Raw genomic sequence first — 23,819 nt, forward strand, 5'->3', positions numbered from 1 at the left:
GCAGCTTCTTCAACGCTTCTAACTTTAAACATTAAGTCTGTTAAAACTATGACCGAACTACACACACTGATTTTTCAATACTTTGTACAACAGCTGGAAAATAAAAGAATCGTTACTGCTGCTAATTCGAACATTTGTTAAAACGTTTAAAATATGCTTTAAAAGCATATTTTAAACGTCTGCAAAGTAGCTTTTTACTCTATTGGATAGAGGAAAAGTGAACGTTTTGCAGAGTTTTCGCAGAGGCTGTAGATGAGAACGAGGTTGTAGATGAGATCGAGGTTGTAGATGAGAACGAGGTTGTTGATGAGAGCGGTTTTGAACCGCTTGGTTTTACAAAAAAATTTTGTCATAAATCAACAATATCAACTTGTTCATTTCATTTTAATGACGTTTTGCGCCTCTGTTCATTTATTATTTAACGTTTATTATCATGAAATTATTAGTAAAGAAAGATTGCGCAACTGCTTGCCCTTCATTAGCGGTTTTGTGCACCGTAAGAGAGGCTTTTTTAGTTTAATTTGCGAGTTAAAGGAACCATTACACAAAGAGACTTTTTGACTCAGAGACAATTGTAAGAAAACTTTTTTTAATTGGCAAACTCATTATTGCCTTTTGCTATTTTTGATTTTATTTACTTAAGAGGTTTACATTCTGATTTTGCAAATGAAAATAAATTCTGTTTTTTGTTAAAGGTTTATCTTTGACGTTCAGAAAAAATTTTAACTCCATGAGTCCAAATTCATTCTTTCGTTTAATCCAAAATAAACAAATATTCATTTTAAAAATTAAAGTGACGAAAAGTTTGTTTACCCGTACATAATTTTTAAAATCAAATTCAAATGTGGAACAAGAGGAGTTGCAATAATATCATGTGGAACAAGATGAATTGCGATATTAAGACATCTACCAGAAAAAATCTGCGCGTGTTCTGACGTGGTGTTTACGGAAACCGTTCATCATTTTAAATAGCTAATTGTTTTAAAATGTCATTGTGCACACATGACAAAAATAGGTTTTAAGTTTTAGGTCAGAGTTCCCCAAATATTTTTATGGAACTTTTATCAGTGACTCTTCAGGATACTGAATCTAGAAGCTTAAAAATCAAAAGGTAGCCGTTTTTGAAAAAAACGATTTCAAACTTTTGTATATTATTTTATAAAAGGGGAGGGGGTGAGAGTTGTAAAGTTAAGGTTTTCCTTATAAAAAGTCAATATTAACACTTTCTAATGATGTTAAAGTTAATCCAGTATTGCAGGCAATTAAATTTTGATCATCTTAAGATGTTAATTTTTAGTTATCTAAAATTTATCTCGAAGTTAGTTATCGCAAACATTAAAAAAGTTGTATTGGCCTTGAAATGGAGCGGAATTTTTTTTTGAAGAGGAAAAATGTCAAATTCTTTTAAAAAGACAATTCTTATTATCCATATTAACTCATATACCTGATTAACTATTCATGTTACAAAATGCAAATGTTAGAAAAAACTAAGATTTTTTTATACTGTTAGCTAACAATTAAAAAAAATATTTGTATCCAATGTTTTAAATTTATAAACATATATCAAAATATCTGAATTTTTTAATCTATAAATTAGTACTGCTGAATGATTCAGCAATTCTTCTGCTTCTAAGAGAGTGCTTTGAGTTTGTTTGTGAAACATTGAATCGTTCGATTATTGGCTTCATTTTTGAATGAGTCGATTCAGATGCCTGTTCATTGTATCGTCCAAGAGAATGACCAGTAAGTTCAATAAATTGTTGCAAGTGAACTGAGATTATATGTATTTTCCAGGTCACAGTAAGTTTCTTTCCTAGAAACTAATAAAATATTCTATAAGATAGATAGTAATAATAGTATATTAATATATTAAAGCCAATTTAAAGCAAGTTCATTATATTTAACTGTACCTCTGAACAGTACTCTTGTGTGGCTTTGTAGGAACAAACAAAGTCAGTTATTAGTTGAAGATAACAAGGGTTAAGATAACTTCCGAAGGTTCCTTGAACTAATTTCTGAAATTTTCTCATTGGACATGGAAGTGGTAAGAGTTCAATTGGCAGCCTTAGTGAAAGCTGGTCACAGTTTTTAAGAATAACCCTACATGTATTGCCTTCATATGTTCCCCCATGGTATCCTCTTCTAATACATCCAAGTGAGTTGACCCAGTCTTTGTATTCAGGCCAATAAAAAATTATATAAGTTGATATATGATATACAAATCCCATTAACATATGAAGCTCCGGCAAAGGAATTACTTCAAGAACTAGTTTCGACTTGTTTCTCTCCTTTATTAGACATATATTCACCACATTCTATCAAAGTTTATTAATTTGATTACCAGTTTTGAAAAAAATATTTTTTTATTTAATAAAAAGATTTTTAAATTTTTAAATTAAATAATAATTAACATTTACACCTTATAATTTTCATTTCAAAACTTCGATAACCAGCTTCCATGTACCTCTGATGCCATAGATCCAATGATAAAAATATTCTTGTCAACCCACCAAAAAGTTCACATTCTCCTTCACACCAAGCACAAGCATACATACCGCCATGAGACTAAATTTTCTTATGTTTTTTGAAAAATCCTAATTAACTAATTAAAAGTTACATAATAAATTAATTTTAAATCATAACTTACTGAAATTCCAAGAAGAATATTAATTATTTTCAAATCAGCGGCAAGAACATATTTACAATCTTCTAGCTTTAGAAGATCTAATAAAATGGCTAAATTTTTGTGTGTCTCCTGCAAGTTTTCACAATATGCAAGAACTATGGAATGGTTAATTCCAGAGTATGTTCCATGAGAACTTTGATCTTCGCATCGTTCTTTTTCTGGATCAAAGAGGTTACAAATTACTTTAAGTGATCTACCTCCTACAAAATATTAATTTTAATTTTAAAAATATATATTATTAAGTTCTATATTATATATAAGTTGTATAATATTTCTTCATCTAATAACGTTTTTACCTGAATCAATTCCGATTCGTATTAATGTTTGGAAAGGGTTTTGCTTTCTGGAAGTCATTACAAAGTTAAGCAGCTCGGTTAATTGACAAACATAAACATGGTCTCTTGACACATCGGTTGACAACTTTTTTTTTTTCTTCTGCAAAAATTGTCTTCACATCATAAAATTCAGATAGGAGTTTATTTTTTTTGCAAAGTTTTTTTTCAAGATTCGCCTCAAATTGAATTCCACTTTTCCTTAAGGATTTCAGAAGGATGCGTGATTTGAATTGACTAAGTCCAAGTCGAATAATCATTTTTTCAGTTTCTTCAAATTTGACTTTCCTAATAACTAATTGCGGAACACCAATAGTTATAGGTAATGGCAACCCACCTGAATAATAAAATACTTTAGATGATTTAATCAATTCGAAAACACTAATAAATCTAATAAACAAATTACCAGTATTTAGATGTGTCTGGATTCCATGCTTAAGTTTCTTTTTTTTAATAATCGATCTTAAAACATTTGAAGTGACTTTTTTCTGAACTTTTTTTGAAGCATTAAATAACTTAGCAGAAAGATTTGTATACACGTTCATTTCATTACATTGATGTCGAATTCCTCTCTTTTTAATGCACATAAGCAAACGTTACACATCCTATTCGAACTTACTAACTTCTTTGTTTTTTTCTGGATCTGGAGATCTGGATCTAGCTATTGAACAAACTGTGCATGTTTCACAATTTCTAGTGCTTACCCATCTAGATAATTGGGAAGATTGCCATCGAGTTTTAACTGCATTTGGTATGTCTTTACTTCTTTTCAGTAAGTTTACATACTTTTTGCATGTTGGACAAATGCCTACATAAAGTAAATTAATTTTTAAATAATGATTATTTTCAGAAAGTATTTTTTAATAAAATAATTGCATTAGTTAATCATAATATGGAATATACCTGTTGGATAACTGTACACAGATATTGAATATTCAGGTTTTACATACATTCTTATGTAAGCCTCTAATAACTTCGTGACTGGAATACATTTTAAGCATTTCTTCAAACAACAGCAACAAATAATTTTCTGATTCAATAAATGGTCTCGTTTTTCTTTGCTGTTTACTGTTTTGTTAGATAATATATTAGACATTTTTCTAATAAAGTAATTTATGTTTAATATTAACAATAACGAAACAATAACTAGGGTTTGAAACATTCTATTATTATATTAAACAAATAAATTACTATATAAAGTAAAGAATGCTTCCATCAACAATTCTATAGGAAAATTAACATCTTAAGATGATCAAAATTTAATTGCCTGCAATACTGGATTAACTTTAACATCATTAGAAAGTGTTAATATTGACTTTTTATAAGGAAAACCTTAACTTTACAACTCTCACCCCCTCCCCTTTTATAAAATAATATACAAAAGTTTGAAATCGTTTTTTTCAAAAACGGCTACCTTTTGATTTTTAAGCTTCTAGATTCAGTATCCTGAAGAGTCACTGATAAAAGTTCCATAAAAATATTTGGGGAACTCTGACCTAAAACTTAAAACCTATTTTTGTCATGTGTGTGTATTAATGCTATTCAAAATTTAAACAGCTCTGTTATTAAAACAGTTAGTTTTAATTGAAACGTCATCAAATCAAGATAATAAGCGAGAAAAAATTTTGTATTTTCTCGTGGAAAATCCTGGTGTATCAAACAAAACAATTTCTAAAGAGCTGCAGATTGCTTTGAGAACAGTGCAGAGCGTTGTGAAACGATTTAAGGGCACTGGTACAATCAAAAGAAAAACAGGAAAAGGAAGAAAATGTTTTGTTAGACGAGATCTTGGTAAAAAGGGAAAGATGCCTTAGACAGAAAACCGGAGATTTCTGTTCGAACTTTAGTGAATAAATTTAAGACAAGTGCTTCCACTATACAAAGAGTAAAGAGAAATTGTGGCTATAAATCTTATAAAAAAGTTCCTCGTCGTGAAGAAAAGCAAGAAAACGTTGCAATTCGATGTTCAAAGTTGCTCTATAAAAAATTATGTGCTAAAAAATCCTGTTTGATTATTAAGGATGAAACTTAATGTGCTGCCTATTTCCAATCTCTTCCAGGACACCAATATTATTCAGTAATTAATTGCAAGAAACTGAATTCCAATTATAAATCCATTGGAATGCAAAAATTCGCTAAAAATGTCTCAGTTTGGCAAGCAATTTGTGAATGTGGTGAAAGAGGCTCTTGTTTTGTGACTATGGGAACAATCAACACCAAAATACACATAAAATAATGCCTTAAGAAACGTCTTTTGCCGTTTTTAAGAACACACACGGGTAACCCGTAATTTGTCCCGACTTAGAATCATGTCAATACTCAGGGACAACTTTAAACTGGCTTAGAAAACATGAAGTAGATTTCGTTGAAAAAAATTGCAACTCACCAAATTGTCCCGAACTACGTCCTATCGAAAGATATTGGGCTCTTTTCAAAAGAAAACCAAGGTTCAATGTAAAAGAAGCAAAAATAAATGGATTAGAGCTACCAAGAAAGTCTAGCCAAAAACTGTGCAAAAGCTGATGTCGAGCGCAAAACGCAAAGTGCGTGCATTCTCACGTACAAAGCTTCATAAACTTTCTTCAGTGAAATTTAATAACGCTAATATTTGTGTTGTTACAACTTTAAAATTATTCGACTGTCGGCTATATCGATTAATGTATTTTTCAAAGTCGACTAAAATCGACTAATACATTTTTAAAATCGCCTAAGTCAACTAAAAGTCGATTTAGTCGAAATATTGCTTGACAATTTATCTTTTAGACGCTATAAAAAAACTCGAACTTTTAGAGAGTAAACAAAAAAACTAGATGGTATGTAATACTACTATAAAAGTACATGCTGTTGTTGTGTAAAGAGCGTTTTCTTTGCTCGATTTTAATTCATCTAATCTATTAGATGAATTAAAATTGAAAATTGGAGTTTCCAGATCCTCCTGACTTTGGAACATCAAAATTGATACCAAGACCAACCCTCAGCGCAACCTGAATCTGTTTTTTTTTTTTCAGCTTTAGTAGTTCCTCATTTTCTCTCCTACCCTGCCACTTCTTAAAATCCAGCCTGTTGGCTATGTGAAGGAAGCACTCCGTGCTTCTTATCGACAAATGAAAGGTGGACAGGCCATGTTTAAATCTAATATCTGGAAGACCTGCCGCAATTCTATTAACCTTCACCAGGTCATTCAGGTTGGAGCTGCTCATGCCGCAGATGCTGCAACAAGTAGTTGCGAAAGCCACTTCACTAAGAATGATGGCAACTTTTCCATCAACCATGGTCTCCTCCAGCTCGTGGTAGATCATGAATCCATCCAACCTCGAAGGGAGAGGCTGGAACTCCTTGAAAATGTTATACTTCTCCACCACGATTCTTTTCTCTCCTTTATGTATTGAAACCTGATTAGCCTGCAATAGAGTGTGGAGGAGGGTTTTGTTCTTGTCCAGACAACCTCATCTGTCTCCTTGCTCCGGATCTGTAGGGGAAGCAGCCAGTTGAGGAAAAAGAACTTTTTCATTACTGGGCTGGCTAACTCAACATCCTCAGATACCATCGGTTTGTAAGCAGACTGTCCAGTACAACCATCATATCCTTCTTTAGAGATCATAATCAGAATTTCAGATCTGCTCCTTCACTCCTTTAATTTGTAGTAGCAGGCCACGAGGACCTGTTTCTGAGTTTTTTCTGCTTTGTCCTCTTCTACCCTCCTCTTATTGGTGCAGGGTGTTGCCTCTTCAAATGACCTTCTCCGCTTTCCTCCCTTACTCTTACCATAATCACCTTAAAATATTTGTCAAATATTAATTAATAGTTTAATAAATTTGTTGAAGAAAATTCTCTTAATTCTCCTCCCCTATACTATAATCACAATACTTGCCATTTACATATATATTAGTCTTTTTAAAAACAAATTATAACTATATTTTATTTGATTTACTTCCTTCATTAACTTCCATCTTCTCCTCTGTCTCCAGCTCTTCTAACAACCAATACCGATTGTCCATAAAAAAACCTCTCCCTCTTGCTACCAGATTTGGTCCAGCGACAATTGAACTTCTTCAGCCAAACCTTAGCAACCTCTTTCCCAGGTCCGATGTCCTCTAATAACAAGGTATTTAACTGGATACCCTTGGTAACCTGGTAAACCTGAGCCATGTCGTAAACTTGAAATGCGATCCGTAATAATATTGTTCCTCATGGTTCAAAATACTAGAGAAAAGTGAAGATGTACATAAAACTTTTTGTCCCAATATTACCGCATTTTCCTGTAAAACATTAAATACTTATTAGGGTCTATGAAGTGATTATTTTCTATATAAATGAACAAAACACATTTTACCCATTTTAAGTACAATTTTCTAAGAGAAAACAGCGTTTTAGAAAGAAATGTTACTTAGACTATCTATATTAAAACTGAGTTACCTGCAAGGTGCTATTTAAAATAGTTTTTATGCTATGAAAACATCTTCCAAAATGCTAGAAAGCAATTAGTGGGTGCATTTAATTTAATAATAGGTTTATGTGGTTTTCTGACGTTTATGGGAATTTACTCATTGGATCTATATAAAGGCGTTATTAATATGTCGCGGCTGTAAATAGTATATAAAAGGGGTTTGTATTGTAAGTAATTTTATTCGCAGTCAGATGATAATACGATAATAACAATTTTTTAATAACAGTGAATTCTTTTGTGTCTCTGGGTAAGCTAAAATAATTTCCCACATTTAACGAGATTTAGGTGATTAATAATTCTAAAACCGTTATTTATGCGTCTTCTTCAGTTTTTTAAGCCATAATTTATGATTGGTATCATTTATAATAAAAGGCTTAGCGCCTCATTTTTCTTTATTATATGATTTTTTAATTTTGACCAATATTTGAAAATTAACATATTTACATTACTGTGGTAAAATTGATATACTGAGCTTCAAAATCATAGTAGGGAGAAAATTAAATCATTTTTAGAGTGCTAAGGGTCTCTAGATTTAATTTAAAGAAAAGAAATTATTCCAATATAGAAGATGATTTTGGGGTGTTTTGCTCATCCCTAGCCCACTGTAGCATGGCGTAATCTTTATAAACAATTTATATTTACCCCTTACAAAAAAACCCAGCGAACTTCCAGTGAAAGTTCACTGGAAATGTAAAAGATCACTGGAAATGTAAAAGATCACTGGAAATTCACCGAGTTCGCTGGGTTTTCCGCAAATTTTACGACTTCGCTGGAAGTTCACTGGAAGTTTAACAAAAAACGTCATTTTATTTCCAGTGATCTAAAACCTGAGTGGAAATTTAGCGCTGATTTTCAATAATCGAAAACGCCGCGGGTTTCATAACTCAATATTGATATAACTTTTGCTAACATAACTTTTTTGAAATTTGACAGATATAACATCTTGAAAATTTTTTTCCAATTTCTGTAATAAAGTAAACGTTGTTTTTTTATATCCACAGTTTCAGTTTCTATTATTTTAAGTTCTACTCAATTTCCAAAACCACAGGTATGTTGTTCAGTATGTTCATTTTTATTAAAGCGAGTTCATATTCAACTTTATAATTTCACAAAAATTTATTATTATAAATTTCTTTATTGTAGATTATTGAACATAATAGATAATGATTGATTATATATATATATATATATATATATATATATATATATATATATATATATATATATATATATATACATATATATATATATATATATATATATATATATATATATATATATATATATATATATATATATATATATATCTGTGTGTGTGTGTGTGTGTGTGTGTGTGTGTGTGTGTGTGTGTGTGTGTGTGTGTGTGTGTGTGTGTGTGTATTAGGGTGTCCCAAAAACAGCATTTTTGAAAATAATTTGTTCCCACCCCCTAAATGTGTTCTATTTAATACAAAAACACTAGGTTTAAAATTTTTTTGGAATAAAAAATATTTTAAGGGGTCCTTATAATTTCAAAATATATATATATATATATATATACACACACATATATATATATATATATATATATATATATATATATATATATATATATGTATTTACATATATATATATATATATATATATATATATATATATATATATATATATATATATGTATTTATATATATATATATATATATATATATACATACGTATATATATATACATACGTATATATATATACACGTATATATCCGAATAATTTTAAATGTATTCTTAAAATAGAGGGCTCAATGTTCTTAAAAGAACATAGCAATAATAAATTAGTAAAAATCATTTATCAAACTTATTTCATTTTACACTGTGTTTCATCAATTAAGACATCAGAAAATTTCATCAATTAAGACTCATCAGAATAGATATTTTGTAAGTTTTATAGTTTTCAAAAGAATATTAAATTTTCTGAATAATTATAAAATTTAAATAAAATTATAAAATTTTATACCGCTTAAACACCTTCATTTAACATATATATGCATTTGATATTTATATATACATCATACACTTGATAAAAAAATTTTCATCAAATAAAAGTATAGTTTGTATTGTATATACTAAAGAACTAGCTGTTAAATAAGCATCATTGTTATTTAAGCACAATTAGGTTTAGTACAATCGTTTCTCTTGTTCTCTTTCTGATGTTAATCTTGTTTAACTAAAGTTTAATTTTGCCTGCTTGCCTCTTTTATTTTAGATGCCTAGAATTGGTCGCTACAAGAAATGGCAATCAGGCGAAGTAAGTATTCCAAGAACAACACAATGGAGGATGTCAAAAGTTAACTGTGCTCAACAACAGAATGAGAGCACCTCTGATGACAATAATTCTATTGACGATGAATTTATGGATCATTTATCTGACTTAGATGAACCAAAAAATGAAACAATCAATGATGAGTTTGATGAAAATGAAAGTTCAGAGAGTCCACCTCTGTATCCTGGGGCAAAGATAAATGTCTCTAATGCATGTTTATGCATAATGACTTTTGTTTTGCGCTTTAATTTGTCCTACGAAGCCTTAGAGGCGTTGTTAACTCTCTTAACTATTTTATTGCCACACAGTGTTTTGCCTACATCTAAATATTTGTTTTTGAAGTTTTTTAAGAAGGAAAAAGAGTTATATGAAAAAGTTTTTTTTTGTGATGTTTGTGAAGTTGCTTTAAGTCTTAATAAGCAGTGTCCAAAATGTTTGAAATATTTTACATCATCCTATCTTCATAAGAAATGCAATTTTTTTCATATTTTAAACATAAACAAACAGCTTAAAAATACTTGCGATAACAATTGGATACATTTAGCAGATCTTGAAGAAAATGGGCAAGCAACAATTAGACTTGTTGTTAATACTGATGGAGTTCCCATTTTCAAATCATCAAAGTGGTCCTTGTGGCCTTTGCTAGCATCCATTCATAGTTTTCCATATTCATTGCAAATTACTAATATTTTGTTTTTTGGTCTCTGGTCGGGTTTTAAAAAACCAAATATACAATTATTTTTATCTCCTTTTGTTGATATTTTTACTAACCTATCCACTAATGGTATACTCTTATCTAATAATGTTCGTGTTTTTTTTCATGTATCTATTTTTTCATGTGATACAATTGCAAGAGCTCTGGTTTTTTGTCGTAGGCAATTTAATGGTTATAATGGTTGTCATTGGTGTTCTTCTAGAGGGGAAAGAGTTCCAAAAGGCAGGGGGTCTTGTATGACTTATCCATTTTCTGATGTTACTATGAATTGTAGAAGCAATACAGATTTTTTTTGTGTTAATGTGGTTGAAGGGTTTTTAGATATTTCACCATTAGTAAGATTGCCTAATTTTGATTGTGTAAATGGAACAGTTGTTGATAATTTGCACTGTATAGAGCTTGGTGTTATGAAAGCTATGTTTTCTTTCTGGTTTGATAGTTGTTATTCTGGTTCTATTTTTTCTATTCGTAGACACTGTACTGTTATAAATAATCGGTTATCTGTAATTAGTGTGCCAAGCAATATAAGGCGGACTCCACGATCATTAAGTTGCATAAAGCATTGGAAAGGTGTTGAGTTTTTTAATTTTTTAGTTTTTTATGGTCCTGTTATTTTATGTGATATTTTGCTTCCGCAGTTTTTTGATCATTTTATTCTTTTATCTAATGTTGTTTTTATGTTAAATAATAAGGTATTATCTGAAAGTGTTGTTAATGAAGCCACATTATTAATTAATCGATTTGTTTACGAATTTCCTGGTTTGTATGGTAGAGAGAATATGTCTTATAATGTGCACCAATTACTTCATCTTCCCTCATGTGCTCGTCTATGGGGGCCTTTATTATCTTATTCTTGTCATCAGTTTGAAAATTTTAATGGCATTATTTTATCTCTTTTAAATGGTACTCAAGATATATCTACTCAAGTAATAGATCGATTTTCATATTTAACTACATGTAACATTCAAGCTTCTCATTCTAATATTATAGACGAAGATTGCATTGACTTTTTGGATGACATGTTATTTTCTTATAATTTTAATTTTAAAGGAGTTATTATTGGCTCAATTAAAGTCTTAGATAAAGGCTGTAATTATAATATTCCTTATTGTGAGAAACTGTTTTTTGAGCATTATTTAGGTAAGCATATTTTTGAAATTCAAAAATATTACAAAGTTTCTATTGCCAAAAACATTTACCATATTCGTCATAAGAATGTTCGTCATTGTGACTCACTTGTTAAACTTACTTGTGGATCATTTTGTAGTATTGAATATTTCTTTATCTTTGAGATGAATGTTTTTGCTTGTGTTAGATTTTTAAAAACAAGTCCGAAAGCAGCTAAGCATATTTTTATGTATACTTATGCAGAATGTCTATCTATAATTTTTGCAGAGCAAATTATACAAAAAGCTTTTTTGGTTGAAGATTGTGTTGTTAGTATTCCTGATTTATGCCCTTTTTAACTCTTCTATAATTATTCTTTGCATAATATTATTATTTGTATTATTATTGCTTTTTATCTTTGCATGATGATTTGTTTGTAACATTGTAATTTTTTTTTGTGAGCTGTTTACATAATTTTTTTTTGGTGAACTGTTCTTTTTTTGGTAAACTGCAATTTTTTTTTGTTAACTATAATTTTTTTTGGTGAACTGTAATTTTTTTTTGGTGAATTGTTATTTTTTTTTTTTAAACTGTTGCATTTTATATTTGTGATAAAAAATTACATGTAACCTTCAACAGTTTATGTTGGCTTGTCAATTTTGTAAAAACTTCTGGTTTAAAAATATTGTTTTTCTTTAGAATTGTTTTTTTATTTTATAAAGTTAATATTTACATTTTCTATAACTACTGGGTTACTGTTTTTTTTTTAGGGTTACCTAGGTCATTTTATTCACTTTCCTACACAGCAACAATTAGAGTGTTGTTATTTTAAGCGGTAGTGGTGTTGTGGTAGAGCGCTCGCTTTATAAGCGAGAGGTTCCAAGTTCGATCCCCACCATGTCCCTGGTAGTACCGCGCTCAACTTGTTTCTTCATGCAGCGGCCTTGTTCATCAAGGTTTGTGTTTTGGAGTTATAGAGTTGAGAGAGGGTTATAACCACAATTAAGTAGCCTCTTTATCTGTAGTGGCCTTCTCAGCCTTGGGGAGGTGAATTAACAAAAAAAAAATTTCAGAAGCATGGTACTGGTTAAAATTGGATAATTTTCATTTAATCTACTGTCTCCCTAGACCGTTGCAATTTCGGTTACAATATATTTAACTGCTTATTTGTTGTTACAATTTTTAAATACTTAAAGTCTTATTAATATACATCTATAAATTTATGTAATACAGATCTATAACTATACATTGCTAATGAGGTATTAGATTTAATAGCAACTTATAATTTACTTCAAAATTTTTTCAAAATTATGTATTTATTTGTAATCTTTAAATTGACTTAAGTCTTAGTATTCATAATGTCTAAGTTTGCTGTTGTACAATGGTCTCGCAACGGAACTGTCTCTGTTGAATGGGATACATCTGTACTTAACAGGGCTTTTCTTGTAAATAACAAAGAGGGTGATATAAGATACACAAAACTTACTAATCGAGATGAAGGCCCCATTGAGAAGGGTAAAGTTATATGTGTGGTTGGTAAGCTTCAAATTTGAAAATATTTTAAGTTTCTTTTGAAATTTTATATTTAAAGTTGTTAATTATTTCAATTGCGTATGTTTCCAGCATTTAAGATATTTCATATAATGACATCGTTAGTAGTCTTTTATGTTTGATGTATTACAAACATCTGTTTTTAAAGATATATTTAACATTTATGAAATAGTAATTATATTATTATATTTAGACAGTTTAGAAGAAGCATTATTGAAAAAAGGCTCACTTCTCAAGAAAAAAAAAGATAAGAAATTGCTAAACATAACAAATGAAATTGAGGTTTATATATTATAAAATTTACTTTGAACAAGATCAGTTCAAACTCTGGATAAAACTTTGTTTACTTTTAAGGGTTCTGTTAGAGTTGAATATATAACAGTTCAGCAAATGGAGTTATTGTTGGTAAGTTTATTCTGCTAATAGTTTCATTTATAAAGATGGCTGTAACTCTTCCAAAATGGAACCTCATCAAAATCATACAATTTTAGAAAAGCAGACATTATGCATAAACAAAAATTGATTGACCTATCCTGTTTATTCATAAAATATAGTTTTGTGTCATATATTTTTACAATACCTAGAATACTCATACTATAGCATTAAAAGAAGATTTTGCTAAGAAGCTAACAACATTGTACAAAAAAATAGAAAGTAAGTAAACAGTCATTTGTATTCCAAATAAAATACTGGCATAGCTGAGATCAATTTTGGCAATTCTATTTCTTTTTTTTACAATAATAAGAGTTTTATTATAAAATGTTTTAAAAATTTTAAATGGAATTATAATAGCTAAACATTTGCGATTTACTTTATCAGCTGTTTTATGACTATTTCTAGTGTACTTCATTTTTCTTTTAGACATTCACTGCTTGTGACCATTCAGTAAATTTAAATGCTCAACTTTTCTGTTTTATAAAATCCTCTGTTTAAAATACCCACAGTTTTATAATGCCCTATGCTTTTAAATGTATGGATTTTATTTCACTTTTAGGGCTTGTTAGCAAAGCAGAAGAAGGTGACTTAAGCGAAGAGTTGCCAAGAAAGAAAGCAAAAATGTTGATTTCCCAACCATCAACAACCCATTCAAAACCATCTCCATTATATTTACAACCAACAAATTCACAAATACAACCTCTTTTATCACAAACATTACCAACAACTCCTCCTTTCTCAACCCAATCCCAACCCAAACAATTCCAGTCTTTTTCAACTAATGACTCCATTAATGAACATCCTGATTCCTCACTTTTTCTTAACAATCATAATTCGTTTCATGAAAATTTGTTCAATTCAATTGACTTCAATCGACTTCAATCGGAAAACATTCCATCGACTTCAAATTCATTTCAAATGCCTTCTCCACCTTTTTCACTACCAGCACAACTATATTCTGTTCCACAAATGCCACCACCATTGTTGCATTCACAACCAACATCGCTAACAAATTCACAACTTCCACTATCAATGCATTCACAACTATTAGAACAAGTACCAGCACATTCATTAGTTTCCCATACAACACAACCAACAGATTATATATGCAGTGACAAAGAAGTCACTGAAAACATGATTCCTAATAGAGTCTTAACAGCACCAACAGGAAAAAAGCTGGTCAAACAGTTATTAGGCCATTTTTATGAAAGAAATAAGTTGGTGAATGCTTCGCTATCAGGAAAAAAAGGCTCTTCAAAGTTTTCTGTTTCAAAAAAAGTTGGCCTTGATCCAGCTGTGTTGCATTTAATAACAGGTAAAAAATTATTAAATTTTAACACTTATACTCTGGAATTCCAGAATCAATTCAATACGAGAAATTGCTTATCTGCAATTTTTACAGAACTTACAATATCCAAGTTTCCGAATTTTTCGAAAAATGATGTCAGTGTTGCGCTCTGTGAAAAAATTAATGACGAGCGCAGAGCTTATTTTAAAGCAGGTATTATATTTTAATTGTATTACTTTTCGTATTTAATTATAATTATATCACTAGTTTTCATCTTTTATAAATAACAAAATTTTGTTAGGACTACTATGTCTTAATTTTATTTTATAGAAAAACAATAAATAATAGGATTTTTTAATTTCAACTAGCTTGTGACTTTCGTCTGATTTTTTATTTTTTTATTTTAATCTTGTAATTATTATTATTGTTTTAGTATATTTTTTTAGTATTAATTATTTTGATTACCGTATAATCTCTAATAGTAAGGCCAGGTTTATGTTTCAGAGTCACCAATCAAATTTTTTTATTTTAAAGTAATTATCGATTTTGAAATATACATATGTTTTTGTTTTTATAATTTATCCTTGGTTTTTAAAGTTAATTATGTTTATACCTGTTATACTATTTTATGTTTGCTTACTATTTTACTGTTTATTTTATATATGTTTTTATATAATTATTATATATGTCCTTTAAATATTGTATCAATTTTTTTTAGCTCCGAAGTCCCAAACAAAAAAGAATGCGTCAAGCACAATTTAAAAGACATACGAACGTACTCACGAACTTACGATTTTCTTTTCTTTTTTTTGTTTTGATTACTTGTCTGTGGAGAACGAACACACCGCTAAACTCATGATTTTTTCGCCTCAAAATATACTAAAATATACTAATAAATAAAATTTAAAAAAGTTTAGATAAATTATCAGGAAAAATAAACAAATTGCATTTATTCGAAAACAAAAAATGTACGTACAGCCTTTTGGTTCTCGACTAATGAGATACACATTTTTTTAATTCAATTTTTTTTCAAAGTTTTTCAAACAAGCTCGTGTAAGCTTATGCAAAATGATTATGCTTTATTAAATTTTTTTGTAGATTATGTTTTATGATTTAAATCTCTATCAAAACAAAAAAATAAAAATACAACTGATTTTCTGTTTTGTTTGTTTAAATGGTTAAAATAGAAAAAAAATTGATTTATGAAAATTTGTATTCATACTTAAGGTAGTTTATTACTTATACATTGTATTTTTATTCTAAATATCGATATTTTTAAATAAATGTTATATTAAACTTTTTTTTTTCCTATGCTTAATTTGTCTTATTTCGCGCTTCACGGTTTTAAATATTTAAAATGTTTATGAAAGTTTTAAAAAAAAATATATCCTAAAAAATAAAATTCCAGCGAATTCGCTAAACTTCCAATTTTTATATATAAACATGAAAGTTAACTTTCATAGCTAATTAGCTATGAAAGCTTTTCTAGTGAACTTCCAGTGATCTTTAAAGATCACTGGAAGTTCACTAGAAAAGTTCACTGGAAGTTCACTGGAAGTTCACTGGGTTTTGGAACAAGATCACTGGAAGTTCGCTGGAAAAGATCACTGGAAGTTCGCTGGGTTTTGGAACAATTTTTCACTGGAAGTTCACTGGGTTTTTTTGTAAGGGACAAGATAAACTACTTATAAAGATATCTCTTTACTGATTGGTCAACATTATAACAATATTAAAGATTGATAAAATTAAGTCAAGTGAAAAAAATAGAAATAAGGATGTTAAGATGATTAACCGACTATATCGACTTTTAGTCGATTGGTAGGAAACTCATAGTCGGTTAAATCGACTATTCGATTTTTCAAAGTCGATTAATTTCGACTTTCAACTAGTCGACTTTTAGTCGATTTAGTCGAAGTCGATAACAACACTAGTTAATATATGTACTTTCAAAATAACATTCAATATCGAAATCAATAGTTGAATATTCTTTATAATGTCCGCGCAGATTTTTTCTGGTACATGTCTTATCATGTGAGAAAAGAAATAAACTTGGTTTGACTTTAAAAGTATTGTTTTGCACTTTATTCAAATTTTCGGTTTACTTTTTGCAATATATTTATATTATATATGTAAATATATTTAATATATATTCAAAAATTAACACACATTCAAAGAAAGTAACAAGATAAAATATTCCTTTCTTTTAAAGAGCAGAACGATGGCGAGCTTTTCAACGAATGCTTCTTTGAGGCACAGGTTTCTATTAACGAGGATTTAAAAAAAGCAGTTGAAAGATAACGAAGATAGATCAGGAATACAGATAGCAAAAATTATGCCGATCAAGTATCAAAACAGAAATATTTTAGACGCAAACTAATAAATGCAGAAATCAAGTCAGAATGCGCGATAATATTATTTGAAAAAAAAACAATTCCATAACGCTGAAAAAAAGTTTAGAGATGTAGAAAATTGGCGGAAAAAACTTTATGAAAAAAACATATAGATGCACTAAATACAAAATACTGGACAGAATTGTGCTTATATAAAGAAGAACAATTTGATAAGGCTGAGAAAATGTTTAGTAATGTAGAAGATAGACAAAAATTAGTTTTAGGACAGAAAGATGCTGATACACTTAATACTAATAACTGGGTTGCAATGTGCTTATGTAAAAAGAAAAAAAATTCGAAAGCGCTGAAAAAAAGTTAAGATGTAGAAAAAATGCAAAAAATAATTTTAGGAGAGAAACATGCAGTAATATTAACTACTGGATAGCAAGATGCTTGTATAATACACTACAATTCTATAATGCTGAAAAAATGTTCAGAGATTTTCAACGTAAGCTAAAAGAAATTTCAGATGAGAATGACGCAGATAAAAATACTAAATACTAAATTTGCTAAATACTAAATTCTGGGTTGCAATGTGCTTACATAAAAAAGAACAATTCGATAACGCTGAAGAAATGTTTATAGATGTTTAAAATTGGTAAAATGAACATTTAGAAAGGAAACATGCAAATACGCTGTATTCTAAGTACTGGATTACAATGTGTTTAAAAGCTAAAAATTAATAACGCTGAAAAAATGTTTAGAAATACAGAAATTCGGCAAAAAAAGTTCTTGGAGAAAAACATGCAGATACACTAAATACAAAATACTCGATAGTCTCTATATTGTATACAACAAATAGATAACTCTGAAAAAATATTAAGAGATGCAGAATGCATGGAAGTTTTTTTGAGAGAGACATGTAGATACACTAAGTACAAATTACTGGATAGCAAGGTGCTTATATAAAAATCAACAACTCGATAATGCTGAAATAATGTTTAGAGATGTAGAAAATTGGCGGGAAGAGGTTTTAGGAGAGAAACATGCATACAAAATACAAATACTAGATTACAAGGTACTTATATAATAAACAACAATTCAATAACGTTGAAAAAATGTTTAGAGATTTAGAGAATATGCGAAAGAAAGTTTTAGAAGGGATTTATGTAGATACGCTAAATAGTAAATCTGGATTGCAAGGTGCTTACATGATAGACATCAGTTTGAAAGCGCTGAAGAAATGTTTAGAGATGCAGAAAATTTGCAAAAAGAACTTTTAGGAGAGAAACATCCAGATGCTCTAAATGCTAAATAATAGATTGCAATCTGTTTATTTAAAAAGCAACAATTCGAAAACGCTGAAGAAGTGTTTAGAGAGAAATTTAGCAAAAAGAGGTTTTTTGAGAAACACATGTAGATACACTTGATATAAAATCTCTGTGAAAACTTTTGTAGATGTTGAAAACATGGAAAAAGAAGTTTTAGGAGAGAACTATGCAGATACACTAAGTACAAATTACTAGATAGTAAGGTACTTATCTGATAAACAAGACTCTAAAACGCAGAAAAAATGTTTAGAGATGTAGGAAATATTTAAAAAGTAGTTTTAGGAGTGAAACATGCAGATATTAAATACAAAGTACTGGATTGCACATTACTTTTGTGATAAATTATATGAAATAGTAATAATTGAATTAAACATATTTATGCCGCGGAAAGTACTTGCATAATTAAACGCTGCGTCACTCCATCAAATTTAGCAGTTTTTTTCAGAAGAACAATACCAATAGAAACTAGAAACAATAGTTAAACTTCCTTTGCGCAGAATATGTAATGGCTGTGTAGCTATTATTGTTAAGATTGTTTCATTCACAACAACTATTTAATAAAATCCAGTTGAATCGGTGTCCATTTAGAAAGTATGTTTTTAATTTTTGTGCTAAGCACAAATATTAATCTTAAAACATTTCTGAAAGCATGGTGGCGAAGAAAAGGCTTTCTACATTTTAAAAATCCCTGTTCTCACTTTGAAATTATAGAGAACTTGTTATATGGTGACTAAGGATTTTAAAAAAGTAACACTAAGTATAATTAACATTAAGTTTAAAAAAAAATGCCGCAGAGTTATGTATTGTCACAGTATTTAAATTGATACGAGCTGTATATCAAAAAAACCGTATTTTAAATTGATAAAGAGTTCTGAATATAAGGTTTGCATTACAGCAGCAAAAACAGATGGAACTTTTAAATGGAAATACCATTAGGCTTACTCATTTTGAAGAGGTTCAACGACTTAGAACATATAAGAAGCTCTGTTACATCGCTTGGTAGCTCCACCAAATAATCTTGTATCATCTAAGCTTCTTCCACTATAAGTCCTTCTATAAAATAACTTTGGGTTGCATTTAAGAAAATTGACGGAAAACTTATGAAAAATATCTGGGTAAGAAAAAATCAAACAGTTTTAACATGAACAAAGATAAAGCTCTGAGAGTATAAACAGCAATAATAATTTTGTAAATATTAACAGCAATAATGTATTAAATTCTCCAAAAACATTTTAAGCTTCGGTCTTCAAAAGAAACAAACCTGAAAATTATTTAAAAAACAAAATTATTTACCTCAACCAAAAAAACTAAAAAACTTTTAACTTAAAAAACTTTTTGCTTATTTCATTAAGAAGAAAAAACAAACCTTTTGCTCATTCCAAATGTCATATTCAGTTTGATAAATTTGCCTTATTAGCAAAATTATTGTGGATTGGATTACTGCCTTCACCCAAATATAGCTGACAAGTACTATAGAAAGTGTATTAGCTAGTTAGTAGAAATGGCAAAACCTATTAATAGGTTTTTCAAAAGAAATCATGATTTCTTTTGCCGAAATTATTAGCATAGTTTTTTACTTCTGTAAATGTCGGAATAAATGTTAATGAGGATAGATTATTTGAGAAAGTTTTTGTTGTTTACTATAGTTTTTAAAAAATTTTTTTTTATAACAAGTAAAGCTCTTGAAATAAAAGAAAAGTAATCTTCTTGAAGTAATCTGCCAATCTGGACAATTACTTGACCAAGAATCTCGAGTTTTTTTGGTACAATTTCCCACCAGTGTTACACAAAGTTATTACGCGGAGACTTGATTATGCACTGTATCTTGCCAATTGGTTTGATAAATAAGGAGAGGGGATTAACGTAATTCTGAGGTTTGTTAAAACAAACTGCACTTGAAAGACAATTTGGCTTGCCTGAAAGTCTGGCTTGTTCTACAGATTATTGGAGGCAAGTGATTCAATCATTTTGAAGATTTCAATCAAAAATAGAAAAACTGCTGTCAACAAACTTATTCAAGCAAAGCAACGTATCAAGCAATTTTGGTTTGCTTGTTCAAGTCTGTAAAGTGTAATAGTGTTTTTTGTTGAGTGTTATTTGAGGGAAACGTAGTTAAAATTTATTATCTCAATAGCTTCATATTGTTTTAGTCCTTTTTTGTTTAGGAATGTTTTTAAAGTACTTACTAGTTTTAGCAAATTGGGTATTATTGAGTAGATGTTACATCTTCAATTGTTTTAGTGTGTTTAATTGAATTTACCTGAAAATTCTATTTGAAGTGTTTGTGATCACGAGCCTTCGACAGTAGTACTATGGGTAATAAATATTTGACATTGCGTATTTCAAGCTTAAAGTCTGAGGATTATTTTAATATACAATTTTATACTGATAATGAAAATAATAATAATGCAGTTAATAAACTTCTATTTGAACACTGCAACTTTGTTTTATTTGAGCTTCTTTGATAATTCAGGAGGAGTTTTGATTGAATTAACATCACAAAAGTGTTCAATAATTTTTTTTTGAATTCTTTAATTAAATTTTATTTTATTTACTATATTAATTTCATTAAATTAGTTACAAAAAATTAATTAGTTTAAACTTTTTTATTTTTGATGATTGTAGCAAAAAAAAAAAGCTGGTTGAATAAAGTGACAAATTTTTTTTTTGCTGTTGTTTTTTTTTTTTACTAATTTTTATGATGAAAATTCTTAACGTAAAAAGCGATTGAAAAAAAAAAGAAAATTTTCAATAAAATCAAGTACAAGGTATCCAGAAAGGGTGAGTGCTATTTCTTTTTGAAATTACTGAGAGGCGCGTGGGCGGAGAGCTGCAATACTAGCTCAGTTCGTGGAAATTTAGTAGCGAGTAACCGTACGAGCATATCACAATCCAAAATACTAGACGTCCGCGTGTCTTAAGAGTTGAAGAAACAGTCGAAAGTGTTCAACAATCAATAAGTGAAAATTCAACATTTGTTCGCGTCTGCTTTTAAGATAAATCTAGCATTGAACTTAAAAAATTTTATCTGTGTTTGATTTTAAAACGTTACTTACATCTTAAAGCATATAAAATTCAAATAGAGCAGGTATCTGCGAAAGGAAAAATCAAACTTTAATTTTTTAAATTTGTAAAGGTCAAGTATTAACTGTGTATACAGAGCGATACTGCAAAATGATTTCAAGTTTTTTAGTTCCAGTTTTGTAAAAGCTTGATGGTTTCAATACCAGAACATGGTTTCAACAAAATAGTACTAGTTATTACACACTTGTCATTTAGTGTATAATAACTATAATGTCGGCGTAAAAGAATTAATAAACAATAATCTCAATAAGCTTATATCGTGAAGAGAAAGACGTTGACTGGCGACCAGGCTGTCAGCATCTTTCTCTTCACGATATAAGCTTATTGAGATTATTTGTTAGTAAATAATTATCTAATAACTTTAAAATGAAAGTAAAAACAAAACTTTCTTAGAACATTTTTTCTTTTTAGCTTTTATTACTTTTAAATTGCATCCAACATCACCGGACACCTTGTTTTTAAATTTTGCGAAGTTATGTCCAGGGCGGATTCACCCACAGAATACAAACATGGCGTTATAGGGAATGACTGATGCCATATCAGCGACCTCAAATCCCATAAATTAGCGCTCAAACATAAAGCAAACTTAAAAAAATAAATTTTGTTGATCAAATAAAAAATTTACTAAAAGCTTGTGTTGTGACCAAAACTAAAAATTTTAACTAAGTTAACAAAAAAAAAAAACCGTAATTAAATTTAGTCGACTAACTTTTTAGTCTTACTAAATTTTGTCTATTAAATTCTTAATTTGCGAAAAATATTTTGTTACTGTTACCCAAAAAATTCTTTTTTAGAATCTTGTTATGCGTTAGTTGTGAAGTGGTTTGAGAGCCGTGTTTTTAATTACAAATTGCTGTAAGTTACAATTTTACATCTACAAGGCATCTGTTTTAAGCTTCGATTTTCAGAGTTTTTCAGGTTTTTGGAGAAAGGTTTGCGACATTTTGGAGAAAGGTTTGAGACTTGGAATTTTGTAGTAGTAATAAAACTGTATCCAATTAGTCCCCCCTTTTTACTAAGTACTTGTTTTAACTTTCAATGAAAAGCGGTTCAGATCTGGATTTTTTCAATTTCTAATTAAAGTGAATTATGAATTATAAAACACATGTGAAATCAATTTATAAAAAAAAAAATGGTGCCATATTTTTAAAAGGTGTGTTATATGTAGAAGGATTTTCGGCTTTCCTTTATATAATACCTGCAATGGTTTTTTAAGGTAATAATGCGAAATTTATTTCGTTCTACACTCATAAAAACGCAGTATTTACAGTGAAGAGTCAGTAAGATTATAATTGTTACCTGGTTGTCAAAAACTATATTACCTATTTTAAATTTCTTAAAAAAAGTAAACTTTGATGAATGTCTTTAAATTGATTTATTTTTCATAATTCATATCATGTTCATAAAATTTCATGGTATATTCATTTATTTTTAGCACTAATAATAATAATAGTTTTAGTCGACTAATTTTAGTTAGACTTAAACGTTAGTCGACTAAAATTAGTTGGACTAAAAATTTTTTAACAATTGCATATTTTTTAACAATTGCATGCAATTTCAGGAGAAAATATTTTGCAGAAGAATATTTGAAATGAACATAAATAATCCTTTACCTGCAATTGCCTCTAATCCATGACAAAGTGCAAGTGCTTTATCAGTCGGATTAATCACAAGTTTGTGATGAGTTCGCGGGAAGATGAGGAGTAGTTTTTCGCATTTTTCTATGTAAAACCAAGATGGCTTCTGCATGAGATTAACATAGCACAACAAAAGTTTGTTTTATTCCATTATGGTCTCTTACTTTATTCGACCAGTTTCGACCAATCAATCTCTATAAATTTTGTGGATAAATTTTAAATCGATTATTATTAAATCTATTCTAATATAAAACATGCCTCAAAACAAGTTGCTCTCAAAGAAAAAAGAAAAACCATACACCGAAGATCAAGTTACGCTTTCTCTGGCCAAAGTACAAAGCAGTGAATTTTCATTTAACAAAACTGCTCAATCATTCAACATACCAGTAGCAAATCTTCACAGGCGTGTCACGGCATAGGTGAAACAATTGGGAGTGGTTCAAACACGAGATTGTCGCATTAACTTTAATCAATTTGGTAAATAATCCAATTGAGGCTCTGGAAGAACTTATAATGACATCATCACAGTAGTTACCGACTATTTGCAACACCAAGGTTAATCTCATTTGTTTCCTAATGGTAC

General features: G+C 29.3%; 5 protein-coding genes and 1 long non-coding RNA gene across 7 annotated transcripts in view; 3 read left to right on the top strand and 3 right to left on the bottom strand.

Moving 5' to 3' along the window:
- Nucleotides 1–23,819, top strand: part of LOC145191037 (uncharacterized) — a 258,530-nt gene that overhangs the window by 114,844 nt on the left and 119,867 nt on the right. The gene's annotated exons all lie outside the window — the stretch shown is intronic.
- LOC145191466 (uncharacterized) lies at nt 1,403–3,549 on the bottom strand. Its single transcript, XM_090067709.1, has 6 exons — nt 3,425–3,549; nt 2,983–3,355; nt 2,648–2,886; nt 2,421–2,565; nt 1,911–2,317; nt 1,403–1,820 (listed from the first exon to the last, which is right to left on the bottom strand). The coding sequence occupies exons 2-6, from the start codon at nt 3,038–3,040 to the stop codon at nt 1,587–1,589; spliced, it is 1,083 nt and encodes a 360-aa protein (XP_089923835.1). The 5' UTR covers nt 3,041–3,355; nt 3,425–3,549; the 3' UTR covers nt 1,403–1,586.
- Nucleotides 3,581–4,118, bottom strand: LOC149882183 (uncharacterized). The gene is made up of 2 exons (XM_090067710.1): nt 3,922–4,118; nt 3,581–3,826 (listed from the first exon to the last, which is right to left on the bottom strand). The coding sequence occupies exons 1-2, from the start codon at nt 4,112–4,114 to the stop codon at nt 3,624–3,626; spliced, it is 396 nt and encodes a 131-aa protein (XP_089923836.1). The 5' UTR covers nt 4,115–4,118; the 3' UTR covers nt 3,581–3,623.
- On the top strand, nt 8,124–12,278 carry LOC149882184 (uncharacterized). The gene is made up of 2 exons (XM_090066554.1): nt 8,124–8,513; nt 9,702–12,278. Exon 2 carries the CDS (start codon nt 9,702–9,704, stop codon nt 11,937–11,939), a length of 2,238 nt encoding a protein of 745 aa, XP_089922680.1. The 5' UTR covers nt 8,124–8,513; the 3' UTR covers nt 11,940–12,278.
- Nucleotides 12,129–16,520, bottom strand: LOC149882185 (uncharacterized). The gene is made up of 2 exons (XR_016444923.1): nt 15,831–16,520; nt 12,129–15,733 (listed from the first exon to the last, which is right to left on the bottom strand). It is a non-coding gene; the product is annotated as an uncharacterized LOC149882185 (long non-coding RNA).
- On the top strand, nt 12,939–15,729 carry LOC149882186 (uncharacterized). Of its 2 annotated transcripts, XM_090066556.1 has the most exons (7): nt 12,939–13,116; nt 13,325–13,413; nt 13,486–13,536; nt 13,716–13,785; nt 14,126–14,881; nt 14,969–15,067; nt 15,573–15,729. In XM_090066556.1, exons 1-7 carry the CDS (start codon nt 12,939–12,941, stop codon nt 15,614–15,616), a joined length of 1,287 nt encoding a protein of 428 aa, XP_089922682.1. In that variant the 3' UTR covers nt 15,617–15,729. The 2 variants fall into 2 exon arrangements, with proteins under 2 accessions (XP_089922682.1, XP_089922681.1); XM_090066555.1 differs by having other exon boundaries at nt 14,126–15,067.

Source organism: Hydra viridissima, unplaced genomic scaffold (genome assembly GCF_058129835.1).
Source record: "Hydra viridissima isolate aposymbiotic clone 2 unplaced genomic scaffold, HvirCarnegie_v1 scaffold_11, whole genome shotgun sequence".
NCBI lineage: Eukaryota > Metazoa > Cnidaria > Hydrozoa > Anthoathecata > Hydridae > Hydra > Hydra viridissima.